We start from the raw sequence: 25287 nt of genomic DNA, 5'->3' as shown, positions 1-25287 counted from the left end.
TTCACTTGCTCTACAGAGCTCGTTGTTGCAAGTCGTAAGTGATTAAATTTATTTATTCTTTCATTTGTAGCGTAACTTTTCACTTTAATGGATGAAATTCGAGCTTGAAACATTGTGTCTGGTTCAGGATTTGGTAGATTCCTATGTATAAAATAAATTATCCACTTAGTGTTTTTTATGCTATTTCCTACTGAAATGATCATTTTTTGGACAAATTGTTTTGATAAAATTTTAGATGAGCTAGGTTTAGCCTACTAGATGTAATCTTGGAAAGTGGATAAGCTAGGAAAATACAACTTTCAGTGATGGATATACAGTTTAAAAGTCGTCTTATGTCCTGGATGGGTGCTTTGGAATAGCCTACCTTTCACTAAAATCTTTGTGTTATAGAAGTGAAACCTTTTAAAATAGAACTGCTTGAATGAAGTAGCCTACATTAAAGAATTTTTATCTTTACCACTATAATCATTCCCAGATTAGGCTATGAAGTTTTAAAGATGTTAAACATTTCCTAGTTTAATTGAAAGAAAAATTCAATGCTATGGCTTAATTTCACTCAAATTGGAGAAATTGTATATTGAAATCCTATTGGCCTAGCCTACCAGAGAAGGGAACTGAAAATAAAGTTGGCCTATAGTGTTGTTTTGTCATAGTTCCAATAGGTAGCCTAGGCTCCCAACTTGTCAAATATGGCTAAAAAATTCTACTCAAATGACAGGAATTGTATTTTCAGAACTAAAGGAAGAGAAAAAGCAACTAGTAACTGAAAATTAAGGTAAATGTTGTTTTTTCAAAATTTCAATAGGTATAGACCTGTCATGTTGGCAAATTTCAGGGCACTCTAGAGGGAGAAGGAGTGGAGTTTAGTACTTTAAAATACCTTCCTGGGATATACTTTAGCCTGTAGATCCATCCCTGAAAGTTTCATTTTCCTAACCTAAAGCCTTTCTGAAATAGCAAGAAGTCAATTAACTAGAATTTTATCAAACATTTTATATATATATATATATAGGCCTATATATATATAATGATAGATAGGATGTTTTCTCTATGCATAAACATTACTAGCAGTTTATGTATAGAGAAAACATCCTGCCAATCATATATATATATATATATCTATCTAATACTTATTGACGTTTTGACTACCTGTCCATGGATTATTCTTTATGGTTGGTTGTGTATGGCTACGCTGTTTGACCATGTGATTGTGTGGATGAGTAGGGTTAAGGGCTCATTCAAGTGCTGGTCTATATTAATCACTAATTTAGGAAAACAGTCTTCCTTTTATATATATATATATATATATATATATATATATATATATATATATGTATATATATATATATATATATAATTTTTTTTTATTAGCTGATTAGATGGGTAAAATTAGGAAGTGTATATATGGGAATCTTTTCATTTTAGCTGTATGGTAGATATCCAATTTTTTGTGGTACAATTTTCAGCAAAAAACTGCCACAGGTTTATTTCAAACCATCAGCAGTGCTGGTTCAGGGTTTAGAATAAGAAGTAGCCTGAATATGTAGTATAGCTCCATCCCAGAATAGCTGCCATGGATTATGCAGCATCTCCTAGTCTTGAAGCTGTAAATTCTTCTGTTGTTGACATTACTGAAAGGTAGTATTGCAATTTATGTATTTTCTGTATCTTTGGAAGTTGTTGTTAGGTGAATGAAACTTTCAGGAATACATCCAGAGCCTTAATGATCTCCAGGAAAATATTTTGGTGTTCACCTCCACTCCATCTCCCCCTTTATTATAATATCTGTTTGTTTTTAGTTTAACGTACTTTTTGATGGGGACTTGTGGTAGTTCTTTGCTCTGAAAGTTATTTGAATTTATTTTTGCTTCTTACATTAATTTCTGCACAAAATAGGTTGACACTTCTCAAGGAGATCAAACTTACCCCATAGTCGGTGGTAAATCTGACATCTTTCACTAAACCCTATATGCACAGATAAAATTGTATCACCCTAATACATGCTAGCTGATACATCTATATATCAAAAACCATGGAAAACAAAACTGTTAATAGTTTTTATGTGCAACAGTAGAGCACAGATTTTTTACTTATCATTGGGTATTTCCAACAGTATTGGTCTTACTCCATATGTAGAAGGAGTCTCTAAGAATGTTTTTTTTTTTCAAATTTTTACTGTAAAAATGAAAAAAGTAATATCATTCTTTAAATAATGAGGAACAAATTGTAATTTCAATTAGTATCAGAGGAAAAGAGTTTTTAACTTTTGTTAAGAAAAAACTTATTTTTATTAAAAAATGTGTTTTATTAATTTCAATTTGTATCTGAGGGAACACCACACTTTGACAAATGGAAAAAAATAGTATGTAAGCTTATATAAAAAGGTACTATCCAATCTCCTTAAGAATACAAATATTTTTGGCATGTGCACAAATATTTGTGCACATCCAAATATTTCATTCTCTGATCAAATGAAAAAAAAACAAGTTTTTTTTAACTGAAAGTAAGGAGCAATATTAAAACACAAAATTAATAGAAATTATTCTGTATATGAAAGGTTGCCCTCTCCTCAACACCCTACTCTGTGTGGAAAAACTGTTAGCAGTAAAAAAAAAAGCTTTCTATTCTAATTAAACAGTCCCTGCATTTCAGTAGCAACTCTTAAAGAATTGGGACAAACAGTAAACTTTAGCATAAAGAGCAAGGTATTTAGGAGGGACAACCCTTCATATACAGGATGGTTTCTGTTTGTACTGAATTTTAATTTTCCTCTTTACTTTTAATAAAAAAAGCTTATTATTTAATTTATGATTGTTTTTCAAATAATGCAGGAAAATCTGGCTCACCCTTAATGAAATATACCCCCCACACACACAGAAAATCACTCCATGGAAATTTCATCCAACATACACACCCTGTCAAATTCCCTCTAGACAATTCCCTCCTTGCTAGAAATCCGTCTCCCTATAAAATTTCTTGCAGACAATTCAGCCTGGAAAATTCCCCTTTGAATACTTTCATTTGAAAAAGTCTAATCTCTAATTGGTTTCTTGATCACTCTGTAAATGCCCCCTTTGGTGGAATATTCCCCCAGAAATCAAAGAATGCTGAAAATAGCCACTAGATATTTTCCCTAGAATATCCCAACATGCAAAATTGAGTTGGCATAGAGAATGTAAGACAATTAAGAGAATTTTGCATAGGAATTCTCTCAAATTCTCCCTATTAAGATCAACCCCATACACAAAATACCCCCTCCCCCCAATAATGTCTATGCTTCCCAATAAATATGCAATAGTTATTGTAGAACTATACTATGCATAAACAATGGACAAATTTTACAACTTACAAGTCTCTCGCCACAGTCTGTGGGGGGTCTTTTTACCCCTAAAGACGTAGCTATTTGATCTTTCAACTAATCTGAAGGAAATAGCTATCCCAAAATTCTGATCAGATAACTTTGGGAAAAATGGTTATGGGAGGGGGCGCCAGTTGCCCTTCAATATTTTTCACTTGAAAGGCCATTAGAACTTTCAATTTTCCTTCAAATGCACCATCTACAGATCTTCTGGGACCATTATTTCAATACAATCACCCCTGGAAAAAAAGAAATAAACATGCATCCATGATCTGTCTTCTGGCAAAAAAAGCAAAAATCCATACTTTTGTATATAGGAGCTTGAAACTTCTACAGTAGGGTTCTCTAGTTTGCTGAACCTGATGGTGTGATTTTCATTAGGATTCCTTGAAGTTTACCTTAAATTTCACGTCCAGCAAGATAAGGTGGGGATGAGCCTCCTGTGGAACATATTACTGGTGGTGTGACATGAAGGGGATGTTTACCCCTAAATTCAAAAATCAGGCAAATTTCTCAGGCTTGTAACTTTTGATGGGTAACATTAAACTTAATGAATCTTACATATTTGGAATCAGCATACTACACTGATTCTTTTGATATATCTATTGATATTAAAATTCTATTTTTAGAGTTTTGGTTCCTATTGAGCCAAATTATTCCTTTGCTAGCAGAAACTGTTTGATATGTCCAAGATTAAGTCTGTGTGTGGTTTAGACACTTTGTTCTAACTTTAAGGTCCTGTGTCTAAGGTTAGTCCCTTTCTTTTGAGATTGGAGCAATGGGTAAGCTAGTTATATATATGCCCCACACCCATATTTGTTGAGAAAGGCAACCTTGTAAACTGGCAGCCCAGATTTAAAGGCAGATCAACTGCAGGAGTGGAACACCAGATCATCGTTGTTTGCAGGGAAACAATAAGCTGAAAATGAATTTCTATGAAAGAACTCATATAGTAACTTTGCTGCTTCATTCTTAAAAATGAAGCTGCTATGATGCACAGAACTTTTGGAAGGAGATATGCAAATTGTTAATAGGCTATTTATGTTAGTGAAACTGGTCAAATGATGTCTCTTTTCTGCATGAGATTTATGTGTCCTAAGATCAAGTTTTGTAATTTCTGTGGATCTGTTTTCTTTTTTTATTATTACTTTTGTTAACAGTGTTGTTGTAGGTAAACAGAGCATCAACTACAAAAACCGCTGTAAATGCATTAGCAATCTGGCTCCATCTAATAATCCTGGTGACCCATCTAATAATCTTCCCATTTCATTTATTGATCTCCTACTTTTTAATCAGTCCCAATAATTGTCAAAAAGTATATTTTGTGCCTGTTAATTGTTTGTAATGTGGTGGTTGCTAAAGCATATTATTTTCTATCCTGTAATAACCTGCAAGTCATTATTTCTGCAAACAATGTCCTGGAGTCCCATATCCTACTCTCATTCCACTCAAAAACGTGATTTTCCTTCATGTTTTAAGTTTTGACTGTAAACATCCAGTCAAAAGTTTTCAACAATGGCAGCTTCAATGGTTTACTTTTTGTTTTAATTGTATGTCATTTGAAGGGGTTTGTGGTTCTTTTTCGAAATTCTTGAAAAAAATTCTTGTAACTATGTTTACTTGAATCTGAATGGAAATTACTGCTTTCAAAACAGTGTTGCCCTAGAAAATTTTTGACTTGACAGTTTCTTTGAAAATTCTACTTTTAAATTTTGGCTAATATGGGCCTTAGGTTTGTTCTTTACTAGGTTGCAACTACTGATGCAACCATGATTAATTATATTCAGTTGACAATTTAAACACCTAAAGATTTATTAATTTTTATTAGTATACATAGAAATCAAGAGGAATATATACTGAATCCTATTTATGATGGTTGAATTAAAGAACAGGTCAAAATATCAGATACTTCAAATAACAATATTCCACAAAACCAGCCTCAGACAAATTTAAACCTTTTTTAGGGGGTTACTAAGGGACTGACTCTTATAAGCGAATATCACCTTAAATGATCACCCTATGTCATCCGTTATAAACTTTTTAGTTGTGGCTAGATTATTTAAGGCCTAAGACTTGAAGCCTCAAAAACTGGAATTTATAATTTGTTTTTAAATAATATCAAAAAAAGTATTGGAGGGTCTTGCCAAAACTTGCAGAGGCTGGATTAGAGATCCAAAATAATAACAGCAAACTAAAAACTAACATATACTTTCCCAGAAATCTTGGAAAACTATTTGACCTCTCCTGTTTTGTGCTGGTGATAGAGATTTTTTTATTTTATTAAGCAGAGCAGAACTTTCTTTTGAAAGTTCATAAAAGGGCTGTCACTAATTAAATTTCAAATGAGCCCCTAAACAGCTCTAATGAAAAATCAGATAAATTTATATTTATAGGTATAAATAAAGGGAGTGATCCTTTCCATTCTCAGGTTAAACTTCAAATTTTAATAAAATCAGATTAAACTTAAAATCTCAATTTATCTTCTATATTATATGTCTTAAAAAAATAAGTACTTGTATGATATACCCCCGACCTAATATTCTTCATCTAAGTAGGACCTGTTTCTCTGACGCTCAATCTTACTGAAGTATACCGAAGTATGATAAATGTCTGATGCTTTAGAAACAAATTTCGGCTATATATTTATACATTAGGGGGGGGGGGTTAAAGTATATTGGGTCTTCATGCCTAATTTCTTAGGTACAATTATTCTGCATATTATGTAGTAAGAATTTTTTTCTAAGTTTCCTACTGTCCAAATATTTAACCCCCCACCCCTCCAAAAAAATTGCTAATATAGAGCCCAAATGATTTACTTTCCATCTTTTCTGTAACTTCTCTTTGTCTTGTCTCACGCTAAGCTAAAAGAAACTAAAGAAAAAAAACGGTTCTATGATGTTTCAAGGAATGAACAACTTGAGTGGTGGGGGTATATCATACAAGTACCAAAATACATTTTTTATTGTTTACTGTTTTGTTGTTAGAATTATAATCGAGCATTTTAACACGTGTTTTTTGTAGATGAACGGATTCTTCGGGATATTCTAGATAAATACCACCATATCCCCAATGAAAAAAGACAATTCATCAAGAGTGAATTGTTGCGGGCCCTAACAGACGGAACTTTGCCTTTATGTTCCAGAAGATGTTTTGAAGTACTGGTAATAATAATTGTTTCTTTTTTATTTCTTTTTCTTTTTTATTTTCATTTCTTTTTAGAATGTAGATTTAAAGCAGTTGATTTGCTGTTAACTTTATATATTAACAATATATTCTTCGATTTTTGAACCTTTGAAAATGTCAACTTACAGTAAATTTCAACCCTCCTTTAGACTAAAGTCAAATAGTGAGAGCATTTTGCAGTCTTTCTATAGAAGTCGGATTTTTTTTAATTCTTACTACAAATTTGTTTGGAAAAGGCATTAACAAGCTCAAAAATGGCTTGTGGTCTTTTGTATATGAAAAGAATCGTCGGGATATTCTAGACAATTACCACATTATCCCTAATGAAGAAAGAAAATTTATCAAGAGTGAATTGCTGCGGGTGAAAACAAAAATGATTACTATTTGCATAGGAAAGGTAAGGCCCATTCACGATGACATTTCAGGCCTGCACAAACAGCTACCCTTGTTCAGGCAGTTGACTAAAAGACACCGAATATCTGTGTTCTTTTCTACTTCTGGTAACTGGCAGAATTTTTTTTTTTTATGACTTGAATTTCTATATTGCTGTCATCTCCTGTACTTGAAAAAAGTTTAAAATTTTTGGAAAAAACAGTGATTAATTGTGTCTATTGGATATATATTAGCTGAAGGGCCAAGAAACGGAGATCAGCACCGCCGGTACGGACTGTAAAGTCTAATGCCGTATCCTTTACCTTTTTTTTTATATTGGATATATCAAAATGCTCAGACTAAGAGGTTACATCTCATAGGTTTTTCAAGGACACTTTTAAAATTAAGAAAGGTTCATTTGGTGGTTCAGAATTTTCTTAAAAACAGTCCAAAGTTTCATTTACGTCAAAAAGGGCAGGTTAGACCAATGGATAAATTACCTAAATTTAGTTTAGGGGGGGGGCGCTATAAGTTTTAGAAGTGCTTCTATTTAAAAATAGACGTTTTCTGACCCATTGACTGGGTTAATTCTTGTAAGCCTTTGGATTTAGGTTATTCCCTCAATACTTGTTGACACCATGTATGATTGGGTTTGGCTTTCTTTGGATGTCATTTTGATTAAAATTGCTTTGACAGTGCATAAAGATGCTTTCCAAAGAAAAAATAATGTAATAAGATGCTTCTATTTTTTTCTTGGCCCTTGGTATTAACCAAGTGACATATAGCAGTCGCCAATTCTGTCGGTCTGTCTGTCGGTCCCGGTTTTGCTACTTTAGGCACTTCCAGGTAAGCTAGGACGATGAAATTTGGCAAGCGTATCAGGGACCGGACCAGATTAAATTAGAAATAGTCGTTTTCCCGATTTGACCATCTGGGGGGGGGGAGTGGGGGCCCGGTTAATTCGCAAAAAATAGAAAAAATGAAGTATTTTTAACTTATGAGCGGGTGATTGGATCTTAAATGAAATTTGATTTTTGGAATGATATTGTGTCTCAGAGTTCTTATTTTAAATCCCGACCGGATCTGATGACATTGGGGGGAGTTGGAGGGGGAAAACCTAAAGTCCCGGTTTTGTTACTTTAGGCACTTCAAGGTAAGCTAGGACGATGAAATTTGGCAAGCGTATCAGGGACCGGACCAGATTAAATTAGAAATAGTCGTTTTCCCGATTTGACCATCTGGGGGGGAGTAGGGGCCGGTTAATTCGGATAAAATAGAAAAAATGAAGTATTTTTAACTTATGAGCGGGTGATTGGATCTTAATGAAATTTGATGTTTGGAATGATATTGTGTCTCAGAGCTCTTATTTTAAATCCCGACTGGGTCTGATGACATTGGGGGGAGTTGGAGGGGGGAAACCTAAAATCTTGGAAAACACTTAGAGTAGACGGATCGGGATTAAACTTGATGGGAAAAATAAGCGCAAGTCCCAGATACATGATTGACATAATCGGAACTGATTTGCTCTCTTTGGGGTACTTTGGGGGGGGGGGAGGAGTAATTCTTAAAAATTAGAAAAATGAGGTATTTTCAACTTACGAACGGGTGATCGGATCTCAATGAAATTTGATGTTTAGAAGGATATCGTGTCTTAGAGCTCTTATTTTAAATCCCGACCGGATCTGGTGATGGGGGTGGGGAGTTGGGAGCCGGAAACCTAAAACTTGGAAAACACTTAGAGTGGAGGGATCGGGATGAAACATGGTGGGAAAAATAAACACAAGTCCTAGATAGATGGTTGACATAAACGGAACGGATCCGCTCTCTTTTGGGTAGTTGGGGGGGGGGGGTATTTCTGAAAAAATGAAAAAATGAGGTATTTTTAACTTACGAACGGGTGATCGGATCTCAATGAAATTTGATATTTAGAAGGATATCGTGGCTCAAAGCTCTTATTTTAAATCCTGACCGGATCTGGTGACATTGGGGGAAGTTTGGGGTGGGGAGACCTAAAATGAAGGGAAACGCTTAGATTGGAGGGATTGGGATGAAACTTGGCTGGAAAAATAAGCAGAAGTCTTGCATACGTGATTTACATAATTGGAACGGATCCGTTCAATTGCGGAGGGGGGGGTAATTCTAAAAAATAAGAAAAATGACGTATTTTTAACTTACGAAGGAGTTATCGGATCTTCATGAAACTTCATATTTAGAAGGACCTCGTAACTCCGATATCTTATTTTAAATCTCAACCGGATCAAGCGTAATTGGGGGGGTAGTTGGGGGGACCGGAAATCTTAGAAAATACTTAAAGCGGTGAGATCAGGATGAAACTGGATGGGAAGAATAGAAACCTGTTTAAGATACGTGACTGACATAAGTGGTCCGGATCTGCTCTCTTTGGTGGAATTGGGGGGGGGGGTAATTTTGAAAATTGAGGTATTTGTAACTTACGAAAGGGTGACCAGATCTTAATGAAATTTGATATTTAGAAGGATCTTGTGCTTTAAAGTTCTAATTTCAAATTCCGACCAGATCCTGTGACATTCGGGGGAGTTGGAGGGGGGAACCGGAATTCTTGGAAAACATGAAAATTGGAGTATTTATATCTTACGAATAGATGATCGGATCGTAATGAAATTTGATTTTTAGAAGGAATTCATGTCTCAGAGCTCTTATTTCAAATCCCGACCAGATCTTTTGACATTGGGGATTTGGAAGGAGAAATCTTGGAAAAACACTTGGAGTGTAGGAATTGGGATGAAGCTTGGTGGATAGAATAAACAAATGTCCTTGATACGTGATTGACAGAATCGTACTGGATTCGCTCTCTTTGGGGGAGTTGGTGGGAGGGGCTCAGTGATTTGGCGAGTTCGGTGCTTCTGGACGTGCTAGGGCGATGAAAATTGGTAGGCGTGTCAGGGAACTGCACAATTTGACTTGATAAAGTCGTTTTTCCAGATTCGACCATCTGGGGGGCAAAAGGGAGAGGAAAAACTAGAAAAAATTAGGTATTTATAACTTACGAGTGGGTGATAGGATCTTAATGAATTTTGATATTTAGAAGGACTTTGTGACTCAGAGCTCTTATTTTAAATCTTGACCGGCATTAAGCCTCTTATTTTCCTTTTTAAATCAATCTATTGATTCATAGAATTTTGTTAGAGCTCATACCATATGATCTCTTGGCTCTTAGCTCTTCTCGCCTCGTCACAAGTGCCATATGAGCTCTTAGCTCTTGTTCTATTTGTAAATTAGCTCATTCATGGACTGTGTTTTATTTAATTTCCTGGGAAGTTATTAGAAATCGGTCATTTAGGGTGATGTTTGAGGGAACACAGCCCATACTATACCTGTAGTACCAGTTAATATTGCGCTGCTTTTTGCGCGTGTTTTTTTTTAGGTATATAAAGTGTCAGGTTAAACTTCAAATTTTAATAAAATCAGATTAAACTTAAAATCTCAAAATTTATGTTATATGTCTTAAAAAATAAGTACTTGTATGATATACCCCTGACCTAATATTCTTCATCTAAGTAGGACCTGCTTCTCTGAGGCTCAATCTTACTGAAGTATACCGAAGTATGATAAATATCTGATACTTTAGAAACAAATTTCGGCTATATATTTATACATTGGGGGGGGGGGTTAAAGTATATTGGGTCTTCATGCCTAATTTTTTTTAGGTTATTCTGCATATTATGTAGTAAGAATTTTTTTCTAAGTTTCCCACTGTCCAAATATTTAACCCCCCCCCCCCCTCCTCCAAAAAAATTGCTAATATAGAGCCCAAATTATTTACTTTCCATCTTTTCTGTAACTTCTCTTTGTCTCGTCTCACGCTAAGCTAAAAGAACCTAAAGCAAACAAAACAAAAACGGTTCTATGATGTTTCAAGGAATGAACAACTTTAGTGGTGGGGGTATATCATACAAGTACCAAAATATAATTTTATGGCACTTGGTATTAACCAAGTGACATAGCAAGCGCCAATTCTGTCGGTCGGTCTGTCGGTCCCGGTTTTGCTACTTTAGGCACTTCCAGGTAAGCTAGGACGATGAAATTTGGCAAGCGTATCAGGGACTGGACCACATTAAATTAGAAATAGTCGTTTTTTCGATTTGACCATCTGGGGGGGTGGGCGGTTAATTCGCATAAAATAGAAAAAATGAAGTATTTTTAACTTATGAGCGGGTGATTGGATCTTAATGATATTGTGTTTCAGAGCTCTTATTTTAAATCCCGACCGGATCTGATGACATTGGGGCGAGTTGGAGGGGGAAACCCCTCCACTCTCTTTACTACTACTACTATGAAGAACTCACCGCAGCACCAAGCCACTGGAGTCCAACACAGCTACGCACGCTCCTCTATCCCAATTTATTCAGAGCTTCCCTCGTTACACCCTCCCAGGAAGTTTCTATTCCCTTTAAATCTTTCTTTATGACATCCTCCCACCTCAACTGCGGACAACCTGCTTTCTGTTTAGCCCTAGACAGTTGGCTGAAAAGGACAATTTTTGGTAATCTGTCATCCTTTATCCGCAGATTGTGCCCCAGCTATATCTACCTTTCTCTCATTACAGCCCTACAAAGCGGTATTTACCTACGATATTTGCACCACCTACTGTTTGAAATACGGTCTGTCAGAGGGTTTCATTAGTTTATTTTTAATGATTTATTTACGTTTTAAGCATGACTTTTTTTTTCACTACTTCTGCTCCCCTTTGGTTTAAATTAGTTCTGATCTTATTTTAAAAAACTTCTTTTGTTGAAACATCATCTGTTTGTTAAGTTAAAAAAATTAATTTCTGTAAGTTTTCTTGATATTTTTTTTATTAATGAATAAAAGCAAAAAAGATTTTGGGCTGCTCTTCATATTCTGGACAAAATTTTGCTAGGAATTCTAAAAATAGCTATATTATAGAACTACAAGTGGTTGGATACGGGTACTATTATTTTAAAAAATGTGAACAATTTTGGGAATTTTTGGGGGGTGAAGCTGTTCCGTCGTATCTACTGTTACAACCTTTGATATAGACGAATAATGATCAAACACTTCGTGTAGGAATTTTTGTGTGTGTGTTATATTTTGCTTTAATAGCTTGTTTGTTTACATTTATGCATTTTGAGCTAGTATATTAGCTTATATAGTTCCAATTTGTTGAAAAAAAAAGGAGATGAAGAATCCCTGACAAGATTTGTTTCCAGTTACGATTCCCTTGGTTCTGAAACTTCTATTAAGGTGTCTTCACGGCCTGAAATTTTAATGAGATAAAAAAAAAGAGATCACACTAAGAATATAACACACTAATAACACTTACTATAACACACTTTCAAGCTAAGAATCAATACAATCATTTTTTTTCAAACATTCTTTGTCGCTGATGAGCTCCCTTCAGTCAACAAATCAAAATTTGTTATCTACTTGTCCTTTCCGTCCAATATTCCCTCACAGTTTCAGGTTGGTCGCTTAAGGCGTTAATCTATACCATTAACCGTGTATGAACTATTGAAGACGTCTCATTCTGATATCCGGGACGGAGATAGTGTCATTTGATTTAGCTCAACATCACCTTCAATATTTACAGAAAGTTTCAAATATCTTAGCCGTTCCTGCCGTATTGCAGATGAACCATTTTGACACCCTGGATGCATACAGTTCACCGATTTAGTTCAATATCCCCATCGGCATTCCCTCAAGACAGTGTTTTTCGATTTAGTTTAACATTTCTCTCAACTTCCGGTGAAAGTTCCCACTTAATACTCTTAAATGTTCCCCAGTTATTGCACATATGCCATATTGACATTCATAATGCACTTAATGTCTCCTGAATTAGTTCAATATACCTCTCGATATTCACTCGAAATTTTTACTTAATACTGTTAGTTGTTCCTGAAATATTATAAATGTGCCCTTTTTTTACCTTTATGGTCACAGTTGCTTTTGACTTTGTTGTACAATGTTTGTTTATTCCCTGAAAGTTTCTACTGTGGTCCATGGAACTTCCTGAGATACTGTCAATATGTCTTTTTGGCAACCTTGATGCACATAGTGCGTTTTTATTTTGATCAGTACCATCTGTACAATTATCTGAAAGTCGCCTTAATACCCTAATAATTTGCTGAGATATTTTTGATATGCCCTTTTTTCAACCTGAATGCAGGTAGTATCTTATTTTTGCTCTCTGATCATTCCTTGAAGGTTAAGCTTGATATCAAAAGCTGTTCGTGACATGTTGCGGATACTTTCTTTTGACAATTTGTTCGAGATTTATCTCAACATGCACCGAAGGTTTCAGCTTTATACTTTAAGCAATTCTTGTTATATTATATCAACTTTAAGCGATTCTTGTAATATTATAGGTTCATCATTTTGACGAAATGGATGCACATAGTGTTTCGATTTAGTTTAGAATCATCCCCCAGCATCCTCTGAAAGCGTCTACTAAAAACTCTTAGCCGCTCTTGATATTTTGCAGACGCGCCCTTTCGACTAGGGTGTATATAGTATACTTTGATTTTGTTCGACACCCTCCTCACCAATGATTGAAGGTTTCAACTTAATACCCTTAGAAATTACTAAGATATTGGAGATGTGCTCTTTTGACTACCTGGATGCACATATATTCTTATGATTCAATTCGATTTTCTTCTCCACCTTCTCCTTAAAGTTTAAACTAAAAACCCCTAGCTGCTCAGTTATTTTATACTAGCCATTTTGACAGTCATGATATTAGTCTACTTTTAGTCTACTTTCATGTTTAATTCCTGGTCTGACATGTTGAGAGCCAAAATAATTGGACAATATCAACGCGGTAGCTCCCAAAAATGTCTGGGACAGCACTGCAACGCAACTGTGACCATGACTGGGGTCTCATTTGGAACCGGTTTTAGACTGATTGGAAACCAGTAACATCTGGATTGCCTCGTGGGTTGGACCTCACTTCCTCAAGGCCATGGTCACAAAACAGTTGCGTGCAATCGGTTGGCAATTCTAGTTGTAAGAAAGTTGCCCTTTGACCGCTGGGCCTTAGTCGTTTCTGAGCCGTTCTTGATAGTGCAAATGCGTCTTTCCTATGACATTGTTACACATAGTGCACCTTCCTGACTATCATACAGTTCACCACCCTTCTCACCATCCCCGAAGACCTAGCTAAATTTGATTTCCAAGGATTTCAATAAAAGGGGGTACCAGAATTGATAATAAGTAAAATACGCTTAGCTACACACACATATATATATATATATATATATATATATATATATATATATATATATATATATATATATATATGTGTGTATTGCATAATATGTTAGTTCTTCATCACTTTTTCGATGGTTTTATTTCCGTGGGGCTCTTAGAAAATGTAAATTTTTTAATCACACCTTATCTACCCATGAAAGTTTTTGCCCAGAAAATTTCTTTTCCGCAAAAAACTAATCCATGCTACCCCCGCCCCTCCTTAGGTAGCGCTCATTTTCACATTGAGCTTTTATCTCGTATTGACTAATTCAGTTTTAAGGAACACATTTGTATCTGTGCTTTTCCTATATCACAAAATGTTCCAGGAAAGTCTAAAAGGATTTGTTAATAGCAAGCATAATTACATGTGAAGAAAAAAGGTCTTGACCAGACATCGCAACCATCTTGAGGTTTCCGCTCTTGTAATGTATTTAGCCAGTCTTCAAAATTTATCCTTTTATAAATTTTTTAGTTCGGAAAAACATATTGTCTATTGTCTGCAAATGATTGACTTTTCTTTTCTTTTCTAGATAATGAAGTAGCTGGGCAGTAAATTTCGGAACTCTCTGTATAAGCCTGTTCTCTGTTGCATTCGTCTTTTTGTGTATAGACGCTTATTTTTACATAAAAAGACAGTGCAGCAGAACTGGTTTCTTATAATTTTAAAGTTTAAATAAAAAAAACAAGGGTTCTAAACCTCAAGTTAAATAGAATCTCGGTAAAATTCGCGTATATATATATTTTTTTTTTGCTCCCCTTTTTGTATTTTACTAAAAAAAATAGAACCCTAAAAAATTTTTTAATTAATTTTGCTTCAATTTTTTGCTCATCCTTCACCTAACGAATTTACTGCTCATTGAAGCTGTGCAATTATGTGGCCTCTGCTCCTGCCAAAGAACCTCTTCCTGACTCAACATACAACAACATTTTTTTTATTTTATATTTTAATATAAATTTAATCAATAAAATATTGTTTCTTTGTATTCTTGCAAACTGCTTGTTGTTCTTAGAGCTAGGGATAGTTCATAGGGACGGAGTACAAGATAGAGAAAATTAAAATAAATACATAACTATGTTTATCAAAACAATTTATGAAGAGCACTCACTATACACGAACAACTATTGTATACTTTCAACTTTAAGCATCCCCTTTTAAGAAGGGGATGCCATGAAGGAAAAGTGATATTGTGGTTTTGTTTCAAAAACAGTTTCGACAGACCTATTTTGGGCCCGCCATTACATATTTGCGGATTAATGCTAAACTTAAAAAATGTAGCTAGGACTATTTTATATATAGAGTGAACCTGATAAAAGTAGGGAAGGGGATCTTGCTTGTCCAAAAACCCCAATGCCAGGGTTTACTGTATCTATATGCTTACTAATGGCGAAGTTATAATAATCATAAAATGACTAAAATAATTCATTCTTTCAAATATATTGACCATCGGGTAAAGAATAATTTCAATTGAAAATATATTGCGTATTCATTGAAGAGGCAATGCTACTAATTGTTTTGGGGAGTTAAATGAGGGTTCCACAACTCATATTAATGGCATTTTCCGTTTATTTTTGTGCTGGATTTCTTCATTCAATTTAGTCTGTTTGGTTTAAGATTGTTAACTTAGAGGATTCGACTTATGCCCGCTCTGGTCTCTAAAATTGTGTCTTTTCTTTCGCGAAAATGCATCGTTTTCATGCATTGAATTTTAAATCAAATAACAGTGTATACAGTACTTTTCGTTGACGATAGCTTCTGGTCTATGGATGAGCATCCTAACCCCAAAAAACCTTTGGGCGTTTTCATGAGTATCTAGGCTTGTATGAGAAGCCTAGAGGAAGCTGTTAAGAACCTAATAAAATTATTGAAGAAGAATTTTTATCGTCCTTCAAAAGAACTATGCAGTAAGGTCGTGGAAATATGGCATATATTTTATGACATTTTACAAAATGTTGAAGATTAGCAAAAAAATATATAAAACGCCTTTTAAACCGTCGATTGTTGAAAAGACGTTATACTTTTGACTGTGGGGGAGACCTGTACTTAACGCTTTCGGTCTCTAAAACTCATGAAAATTTGGTTATAATAGATTTTGAGTTGATTGTAAATCGAAAGTAACTCTAGAACAAAAGAGGTTATAGCATTAAGCGTTAATTATTTATAGCATAAGTGCAACAGCATTTTTCATAAGCTTGCTCTTCGGGAAACAAGTTCTTTCTGCTGTTGTAATTGATAACAATTTTTTTGCCGATTCGAGATATAAGGCTCAACCCCTTTTCATAGATTATTGGCAACAGTAGTATTTTTTAGTAATGACTTTAGTGCAATCAGGCTGTCTAAACATAGGAATTGACTATCCCTTGTGAGGTGTTTCTTTACCTACCGTAACGGTGATACTAGTATATAGCTAGTAAGAATGGTGGGTACTCAGAAGAATATCCATTGACATCCTGTTATATCTCTAGAAGCCGCATTATTAATCCTTTGGAGGAGTATAAACAGCTTTCTATGAGCTCTGCAGAACACGGGCATTCATTTTTGGGAACAAGCTTTGTGTATAATTTGCAGAGAATAAACTCTTAGTTTGAGCAAAATAATTTTGATAAATCAAGCAGAAATCCATAAGAGAAGGAAACCTAAAATGAAGAAAAATGAAAAGAGTGAATGAAAGCAAGCTTAGAATGAACGTTAGTTGCCGTAAGTAAGGGTGGTGATGTCTAGTGCGGGCTAATCAACAAAAAACTTCAAAAATCCTCAGAAAAACCGGTAATTTAAGGCATTACTTAGTTTATTTTAGCTCTTTGGATGCTAGTTTCGAGTAGGGGCTATAAGAATGATTGATAAAACCCAGCAGATTAAATACGATTTTACGTTTTATTCTGACACAATCTTCCTAAATTAGCTGTCTTACAAAACAAAATTGAGTCTTCGTCAGTATGGATATATACACTGTCTGTGTCAACTAGAATTTCCCTGTGGACATCGAGATTGACAAAACCATTTAGCCTACTTTACGTCACGTTTCTTAGGTATGTCTTGATTCTCCGAAGTGTAAAAGGAGCGCTCTGTTGTGCTGGTCGATACAGGTGTAGTGATTAAAATATTAAGTAAGATATGGATGTTCGGAGAGATTGCTTTGCCACAAATATTTAGAAAATCAGTTGCATTGACATGGTGTGCCTTGTTCCGTTAGAGAAATTTTTGCCAAATTTTTCTTTCCGCCATCAAACGTTTAAGGTGTTGTTTTCTACATCTTCTTCATAAATTTCGATCAACTTCAAAAATGGCTCTTTCATCTCTTTACTTTCTTCACTATTCTGTGGATAAGTGTGAAGCAAACAGTGAAACCCTTTTAAAATATTCTTGTGCTTTAAGAGACGTTCTTCTATAAAGTTTTATACTTTCAATCCAGAAGATGAATAAGTTAATTCTTTAAAATTGTTCTGTGCTTTCGGCTGAGACATTTCTTCTGTGTATCTGCCTGTCTACAACCCTTGTAACACTAAATGTAGTTCCATTCAATTTGGCCATTTTTGGCCAAATTTTCATTCAATTTGGCCAAAGAAAATAAAATCAGTGCAAAATAAAATGTTAAACTTTATTTTGCCGTGGGGGGAGGGAAGGTGTCAGCACGCCATAAGTTGAACACCTTACGAATCGTGCATGTTGTTTTAATATCTCTGGCGGGGTGTCCATATTGCTGATGGACGGGTTCTCTTTAGTAACAAACGTAGTGAAAGCCAATTCAAGTTTCGTTCCACTTTCTTTTTTAATCTTAACAATGCTTGATATAGAAACAGGGCCCTTGACTGATACCTAGTGCTGTACTGAAGTAAGTATTTACAGTATACATTACAATATAATACTCTTCTGATCTTGTCAAGTGCCTGACAAAAGGCTCTTTAGAAGGGCAGTCCAGTAGACGTGAAACAAATATACCCTCATTCAAAATTCAAATCAACAAACAGTGGTCCCCCAATTACCTAAAAAAATTTCACATAATACCAATCTATTAGCTTTATACAAGTTCATAATTTTTCCTTTTTCCATTTCAAACACCATAATTAGTTAAGGCCTTTTCATTGTAGTTGCCCTGAAAAATTAAAAAAGTACACCAGCTTTGCCTGAAAAACTTTATTGAAGACACGGCTGAATGTGAAAATTGCCTTTGCTTTTGAAATTTATTCTGCTTTTCAACTGGCTGCAAACTACCACGTTTTCTAATATTTTCTCATGCTGTCGATAAATGAGTTTCTTAAATTGAAATTGCTGGAACTCAAATAAGGAGAAATAATATGTAAAAATATCGTACAGATATGTAAGTTTCTGAACCGTCTCTATTTGACAATACGGGAGAATAAGGACACGGAAAAAAAAACGAAGCTATCCACAGAAAAAAAGAAAATAATAATTTTTCTAAAAAAAAATCTTATTTGAGCCATGATTTCAATGAGGCTTTTTCAGGAAAAGACTTCGCGCTTCTGATTTTTTTTTTCTTAGCAACTAAGCGGATTTGAAAATTGTTTCCACTCAACCAATTTCGCCTAAGAAAGCTATAATAAAGAAAGGTCAGTACTTGGAATTCTAATTTTTTTTTCTTTTGTTGTCCTGTTGCCTTGCATTGTCTTGCTTTGCCTGCTTGGTCTCCGAACAGAAACAGAATAGAAACCTGTCTAAGATACGTGACTGACATAACTGGACCGGATCTGCTCTCTTTGGTGGAATTGAGGGGGGGGGGGGGGTAATTTTGAAAATTGAGGTTTTTTTAACTTACGAAAGAGTGACCAGATCTTAATGAAATTTGATATTTAGAAGGATCTTGTGCTTTCAAGTTCTAATTTCAAATTCCGACCAGATCCTGTGACATTCGAGGGAATTGGAGGGGGAAACCGAAATTCTTGGAAAACATGAAAATTGGGGTATCTTTATCTTACGAATAGATGATCGGATCGTAATGAAATTTGATTTTTAGAAGGAATTCATGTCTCAGAGCTCTTATTTCAAATCCCGACCAGATCTTTTGACATTGGGGGGAGTTGGAGGGGGAAATCTTGGAAAAACACTTGGAGTGGAGGAATCGGGATGAAGCTTGGTGGATAGAATAAACAAATGTCCTTGATACGTGATTGACAGAATCGTACTGGATTCGCTCTCTTTGGGGGAGTTGGGGGGAGGGGTTCAGTGATTTGGCGAGTTCGGTGCTTCTGGACGTGCTAGGGCGATGAAAATTGGTAAGCGTGTCAGGGAGCTGCACAATTTGACTTGATTAAGTCGTTTTCCCAGATTTGACCATCTGCGGGGCGAAAGGGAGAGGAAAAATTAGAAAAAATTAGGTATTTATAACTTACGAGTGGGTGATCGGATCTTAATGAATTTTGATATTTAGAAGGACTTTGTGACTCAGAGCTCTTATTTTAAATCTTGACCGGCATTAAGCCTCTTATTTTCCTTTTTAAATCAATCTATTGATTCATAGGATTTTGTTAGAGCTCATACCATATGATCTCTTGGCTCTTAGCTCTTCTCGCCTCGTCACAAGTGCCATATGAGCTCTTAGCTCTTGTTATTGTTTACTGTTTTGTTGTTAGAATTATAACCGAGCATTTTAACACGTGCCTTTTGTAGATGAACCGACTCGTTTGTCAATTCTATAGCGTTACCACCAATTCCCTAGTGAAGTAAGACAATTTATCAAGAGTGAATGTCTGTGGGCCATAAGAGACCCATCTTTATCTTTAAGAACATACGTAGATATACTTATAACAACAATAGCATCAAGAGGCGAACTCTCATGCTGGCCAGAATTGTTACCAACTTTAAGTAATTTACTGGACTCAACTGATTATAATGTCTGTGAAGTAGGTTAAATTTTAGCTTCACTTTTTTATTTTGTTCCTTATTTTTTTTTTTCATTTTCTTCTTCTTTCCTGTAATTTTCCTTTAAACTATGACTTCCTTTTGTTGCAGTGATAGGAACATGTTTTATTGGGAAATCCTGATATGACTGATGCCTCAAAACCTACATGCAGGGCTGGAAGTATTGTTTTTTTGGAAGGAGAGGGAGAATTAAAAAAAAAAAAAATAGACGATTTATTGAGTAAATAATCTGCTTGTTTCACCTTATATAGCTATTTTTTGTTCTAAAAATTGATTCATTTTGCTTTGAGACTGACATTTTTGTAGCTATGACTTGTATATTGAGCTTTTTGTCATAACTGGTACCACAAATCTGGGCATGATTAAAAAATTTCATTTAGCAATTTTCATGTACCTAGTGTCTCAAAATCTGTAGCCTTTGGATGCAGGAATTGTTTTTCTTTTTAGATGTCTTGCTCCACCATACAAAATTTTGGTTTTAAAAACTATTTTTGGTATCTTTTTATTTATGCTTTGAACAAGGCCGTGTCTAGGGAAGAGGGTAGAGGATTTGCCCCCCCCTGGAAATGGCTCGTGAAAATGTAAAAAAATGCATATAAACAATTTTGAGCGTTTTTTTTTAGTTTTTATTGTAACTCCCCTCCCTCCCCCCAACTAAAATCCTGAATGCGCCCTTGGCTTTCAAACTACGATATCTTTTATAGCCGTGATGTGAAACTATTGACCAATTTTGGCACGGGTGATGCCACAAAATCTTTGAGTGTAGAAGGAGTCCACACTCAACGAGATTTCTCTTAGAAATGAAGCCTGGTAAATCAAGAACGCAACTGTGCGACTATTGTTCTTTTTTCTTTTCCTTTTTTCGTTCAGTTTTTCTTCAGATTTTTTATTTCAGTTGATCAAGTCTAAATTTTTTTCCTAGGGAATATTTGGAGTATTGAAGGAAATATATGAAGATTCCGATGACTTTTACTATCTCACGATGACCGATGATCTGAATTATCTCATACCGAAATTCCTTCAGTTGCTTAGCCATACTACCCATAAAATCAGGTCACATTCCATATCCTGCATCAACCAGTTCATCTTGTCAAGACCTCAAGCACTTATAGTTAATATTGATGCATTTATTGAGGTATGGTTCTCTTTGTTTATTTTTTTCAGTAAACTATTTTTTGTGAAAAAAATAAAGTAAAAAAAAAATCTCAAAATCTTTCACATGCCAGAACTGTAGTTTTTTTATGTCGTGCTACTAAAATGTACAAAATCGTTGAAAAACTATGATAAAATCAACACAAATTGTAAAAAAAAATGACATAAATATGCTGGTACTTTAGAACCGTAAAATTTCGGAAAAGTGAAAAGAAATTTAGTTCATATCTCACGTGTCCCGAGACGGTCGCCTGAAGAGTGGGAACAGGTGCTGCTGCGTGGCGGCGTATAAGCCTAAGGGAATGATGAAAAAGAAAAGGACATTTTTTTAAATAGGTTGGCTCAAAAAGGATAATCCAAAGTTCTATATAGTATATAGTGTCTTAAATAGTACGTTGCCTCAGTTTATTTGTAGAGTAGCAAGGTATCTGGAAATTTTGTCAAATAAAACAAAATAATAATTATAAAAAAATCTCAGTACAGAGTAAATGTAATGTTTTATTTATGCCTTTTTCTGAGTGTTAAGTGTTTGTTTCAAGGACCTTTTTTTCAATTTCTAAGTACTAGTATTAGGTTAAAGTAGTTTTCCATTTAAGCGTTTTATGATGATCGCTGTTCAAAGTTTATGTTATTTGTGTCTTTTGTTTATGTTATGGTACTGTGTTCATGGCTGTATATTTGGCTTTAAAATACACTTATCTATCTATCTATATTTAGATAGTTTTCATCCAGGCTCTGGATTCGGTTATAAGTTATAACCGACTCTGATTCCAGACATTTTCAATATATACCAACCCCATTCAGCAAAAACTGACTAAATTTCAACTCCACGACTCCGAATCCATAGCCCAGGTTTCCATGCATATTAATCATTTCAATTCTTAAATAATAGGGTGGCTTTTTTTTATCGTTGATAAAGGCCTTTTCTGATGGACATGAAGCCGAAATATTTTTGGACTTTTACTATTATTAGTAAATTAAGGGTTTCATTTTTTTATTTTCCACTGTCTTATTTGAAATGTTATGCCCCATTTTCTACATTTTCATCCTGATTTCGACCTAGGCAGAAGAAACAAAAATAATTTTCAAAATCCAAACTAATTGATCCGGATTCTTTTTAATGAGATTAAGTGGTGTATGCCCTACTTATGTTTGCTTTGTATGAAGGTGTGTTTTTTTCGATTGTGGGTTGTTCTGTTTCTCCTTTTCGTTATATGTTTTGTTTAATTTAGGTTAATTTTTTTTTCTGTCGGTAAAGCCATCCGGACGTAAATCCAAAATATACGGACTTTTATTATTATTAGTGAAGATGGTTTTTTTTTTTTTTCCACTGTTTATTTGAAATATTATATCCGTTTTTTTTTCGTTTTCTTTTAAGGCAGAAAAAAAAAATACACCATCTAAAATAATTGATCCGGTTTAATGAAATTTATATATTTGACGTACTTATGTTTGTATTTGTGCTATTGCATGGTGAATATTTTCATAATGGACATCGTTAAGGTGTGAGTTTTTGTCGTTTGTGTTTTGTTTTTTATTTGTAATTGTATTGTTCAATCTAGTTTAGTTTTTTTTTTCGGTTGGTAAAGGCTTCCGGACGTAAAGCCCACATATTTGGACTTTTATTATTACTAGGGAAAAAACTTTTTTGTTGTTTTCGACTGTCTTATTTGAAATATTATACTCGTTTTTCTAGATTTCTATTTCGTTTCGTCCAAGGTGGAAGAGACAACGAAAATTTACAAAGCTAAAATCGATTTTCATTTGATTCGATCTAACGGTAATCTATCAGACGCAAATAGTGACAAAGACTACACTGCCTTTCCATCACCAACATCCATAACAGGAAGAACTATAGGGAATTCTTTTCGTAAGACAGTGGAAATCTAATTTGAATGAATATTTGCTTATTTGAATAAGTTTTGCTGAGGACGGCCCTTGGACTTAGGGCCGAAATATTCATTCAAAATAGATTTCCATCGTCTTACGAAAAAAATTCCCTTTTGTTCTTCTTGTTTTTGAAATCTACCAGGCAATCTAACGGTAATCTAATGGTAATTCTAGGCAATCTAAAATAATTCTTTTTAATAGAGATATAATTCTTTTTAATTTTTCGTTTTTCAGGGACTTATTCTTCTGGCAGTGGACAATGACTCGGATATTCGAAAAAATGTATGTCGAGCATTTGTGATGCTCCTCGAAGTTGCATTAGAAGCTTGTGAATTCTGGCTAAATTTGGCTGAACAACAAGTGTGTCGAGATGTTTTGGGACCATTTTTGCCCCGACTTATACCGGTGCTCATAAAGGGGATGAGATATTCAGAATTAGACTTTATATTGCTGAAGGTAAGAGGGATAGCTTTGATTACTTTTACTTCAAAATCAAAGGACTGTATGAAAAATTTAGGGACTAATGGGGTATTTTGTGCAAATCGTTGAATTTTATGTAGGAATTTGTGTGAAGGTTAATGCTTGTTTATTGTCTTTAATTATTCCATAGCTACCATAAGATCTATTGCACCAAATTTAGCTATCGTGAGATCCATAGCATAAATTTTCAAATTAAATCCAAATCGATACCATGTCTGAAAAATGTAGGGACTAGTGTGGTATGTTGCACAAATCGTTGAATTTGTTGGCCCGACCAATATGGATTTTGATGCTATTGTTGTCATAAGTATTTCCACGTATGCTCTTATAGGAAAAGATGGGTCTCTTATGGCCCGTAGACATTCACTCTTGATAAATTTTCTTACTTCATTTGGGAATTGGTGGTAACGGTATAGAATTGACAAACGAGTCGGTTCATCTAATTGTGATAAGTTTGAGAGTTTCTGACACTATTCATCTTCATGTCAGCATAATCAAACAGTTCAATGAACTGACGCGAATAATTTTCTTAGGATAATAGGAATAAAATGGCTTGCTTAGCATATTCGTCCATCCTCAATTCCATTAGTGTATTACCTTGGGAAAAATTAAAACAAAATAAAATATAAAACGGGTATTAATTTTCTAATAAGACAGTCAGAAAATAACAAAAAAAAACTTCCACTCAGTCAGTCAGTCAGAAAATAACAAAAAAAAAAAAAACTAATCCAAACCTTCCACGCTAAATTTTAAAAGCAACAGTAATTTTTTTTTCATCGTCCTTGTTTTGATTTTTTCGGCAAAATTCGTATATTTGGAATTTTTCATTTGTATTTTAATGTTAGGGATGTTTTATTCAGTTCCTTTATTTCAAAATATAATCTTTTTTTTTAATATCCATTGATTATATCAATGGATAGCCTATATATATATATATATATATATGTATAAAATTTCGGACGTAACTTTAACTACTCCCCTAAAATTGGAGAAATAATTACCATAATTACGCTAAAGTAATGATTTTTGTTTGCTATTTATGATTTTAGTTGAACACTAAAATGAAATTATAATTTTCTCTTCTCCCACAAATTTCTGTAATAATTCCTCTGTGCATATGATTTTAAATTAATAACATTAAGTATGCAAATTTCAACGGTAAAACTTGCGTAATCATCGTACAAAGATTATTGGTGCTATAAAAGTTGAGTGTATTTTAATGCACAAAGCTGAATTAGTAAAACCGTCCTTAATAATGCAAAATTTCGAAACTGCGGAATTTGAAAATTATGTGCAAAGACTGTTCAGTTAAAAGTTATTATTGTATTTTAATTTAGCGTGGGGAGTTTTCTCAGAAGCATAAAAAAAAACTTTCGTCAAACAAAAACTTTTTTAATTGTATTATTGATTTTCTGTTGTTTTTTTCTTTATTTACATTTTTTTACTAATTTAAAGCCATGATACTTAATTTTTCATGATCCTTATTGGTCTAAGTTGAAAACCACTAAGAAGTTGAATGGTTTTTTGTTTATCTGACGGTTTTCTTGTGAACTTGATTCTATGTTTAATCTAACATTTAAGTCAAGATATTTGTTGGTTCTTTTCAACTATTTTCTTTCTATTGATTTTTCAAATGAAAGTTTCCTAGCTAGTTGACCGATATGTGCTTATTATGATCTATAGGCTATTTAAAAAAAAAAAAAAGGATTTTTGACCGAGAACGTTTATTGTA

At 34.3% G+C, this 25287-nt stretch overlaps 1 protein-coding gene across 1 annotated transcript; it reads left to right on the top strand.

Annotated features, from left to right (window-relative positions):
• On the top strand, nucleotides 1-25287 carry LOC136024923 (transportin-1-like). Its single transcript, XM_065700505.1, has 4 exons — nucleotides 1-34; nucleotides 6380-6519; nucleotides 20956-21168; nucleotides 23310-25287. The coding sequence occupies exons 3-4, from the start codon at nucleotides 21016-21018 to the stop codon at nucleotides 23622-23624; spliced, it is 468 nt and encodes a 155-aa protein (XP_065556577.1). The 5' UTR covers nucleotides 1-34; nucleotides 6380-6519; nucleotides 20956-21015; the 3' UTR covers nucleotides 23625-25287.

Source organism: Artemia franciscana, chromosome 3, assembly GCF_032884065.1.
Source record: "Artemia franciscana chromosome 3, ASM3288406v1, whole genome shotgun sequence".
Classification (NCBI taxonomy): domain Eukaryota; kingdom Metazoa; phylum Arthropoda; class Branchiopoda; order Anostraca; family Artemiidae; genus Artemia; species Artemia franciscana.
The sequence above is the reverse complement of the archived record's forward strand: the minus strand, read 5'-3'. Positions and strand labels throughout refer to the sequence as shown.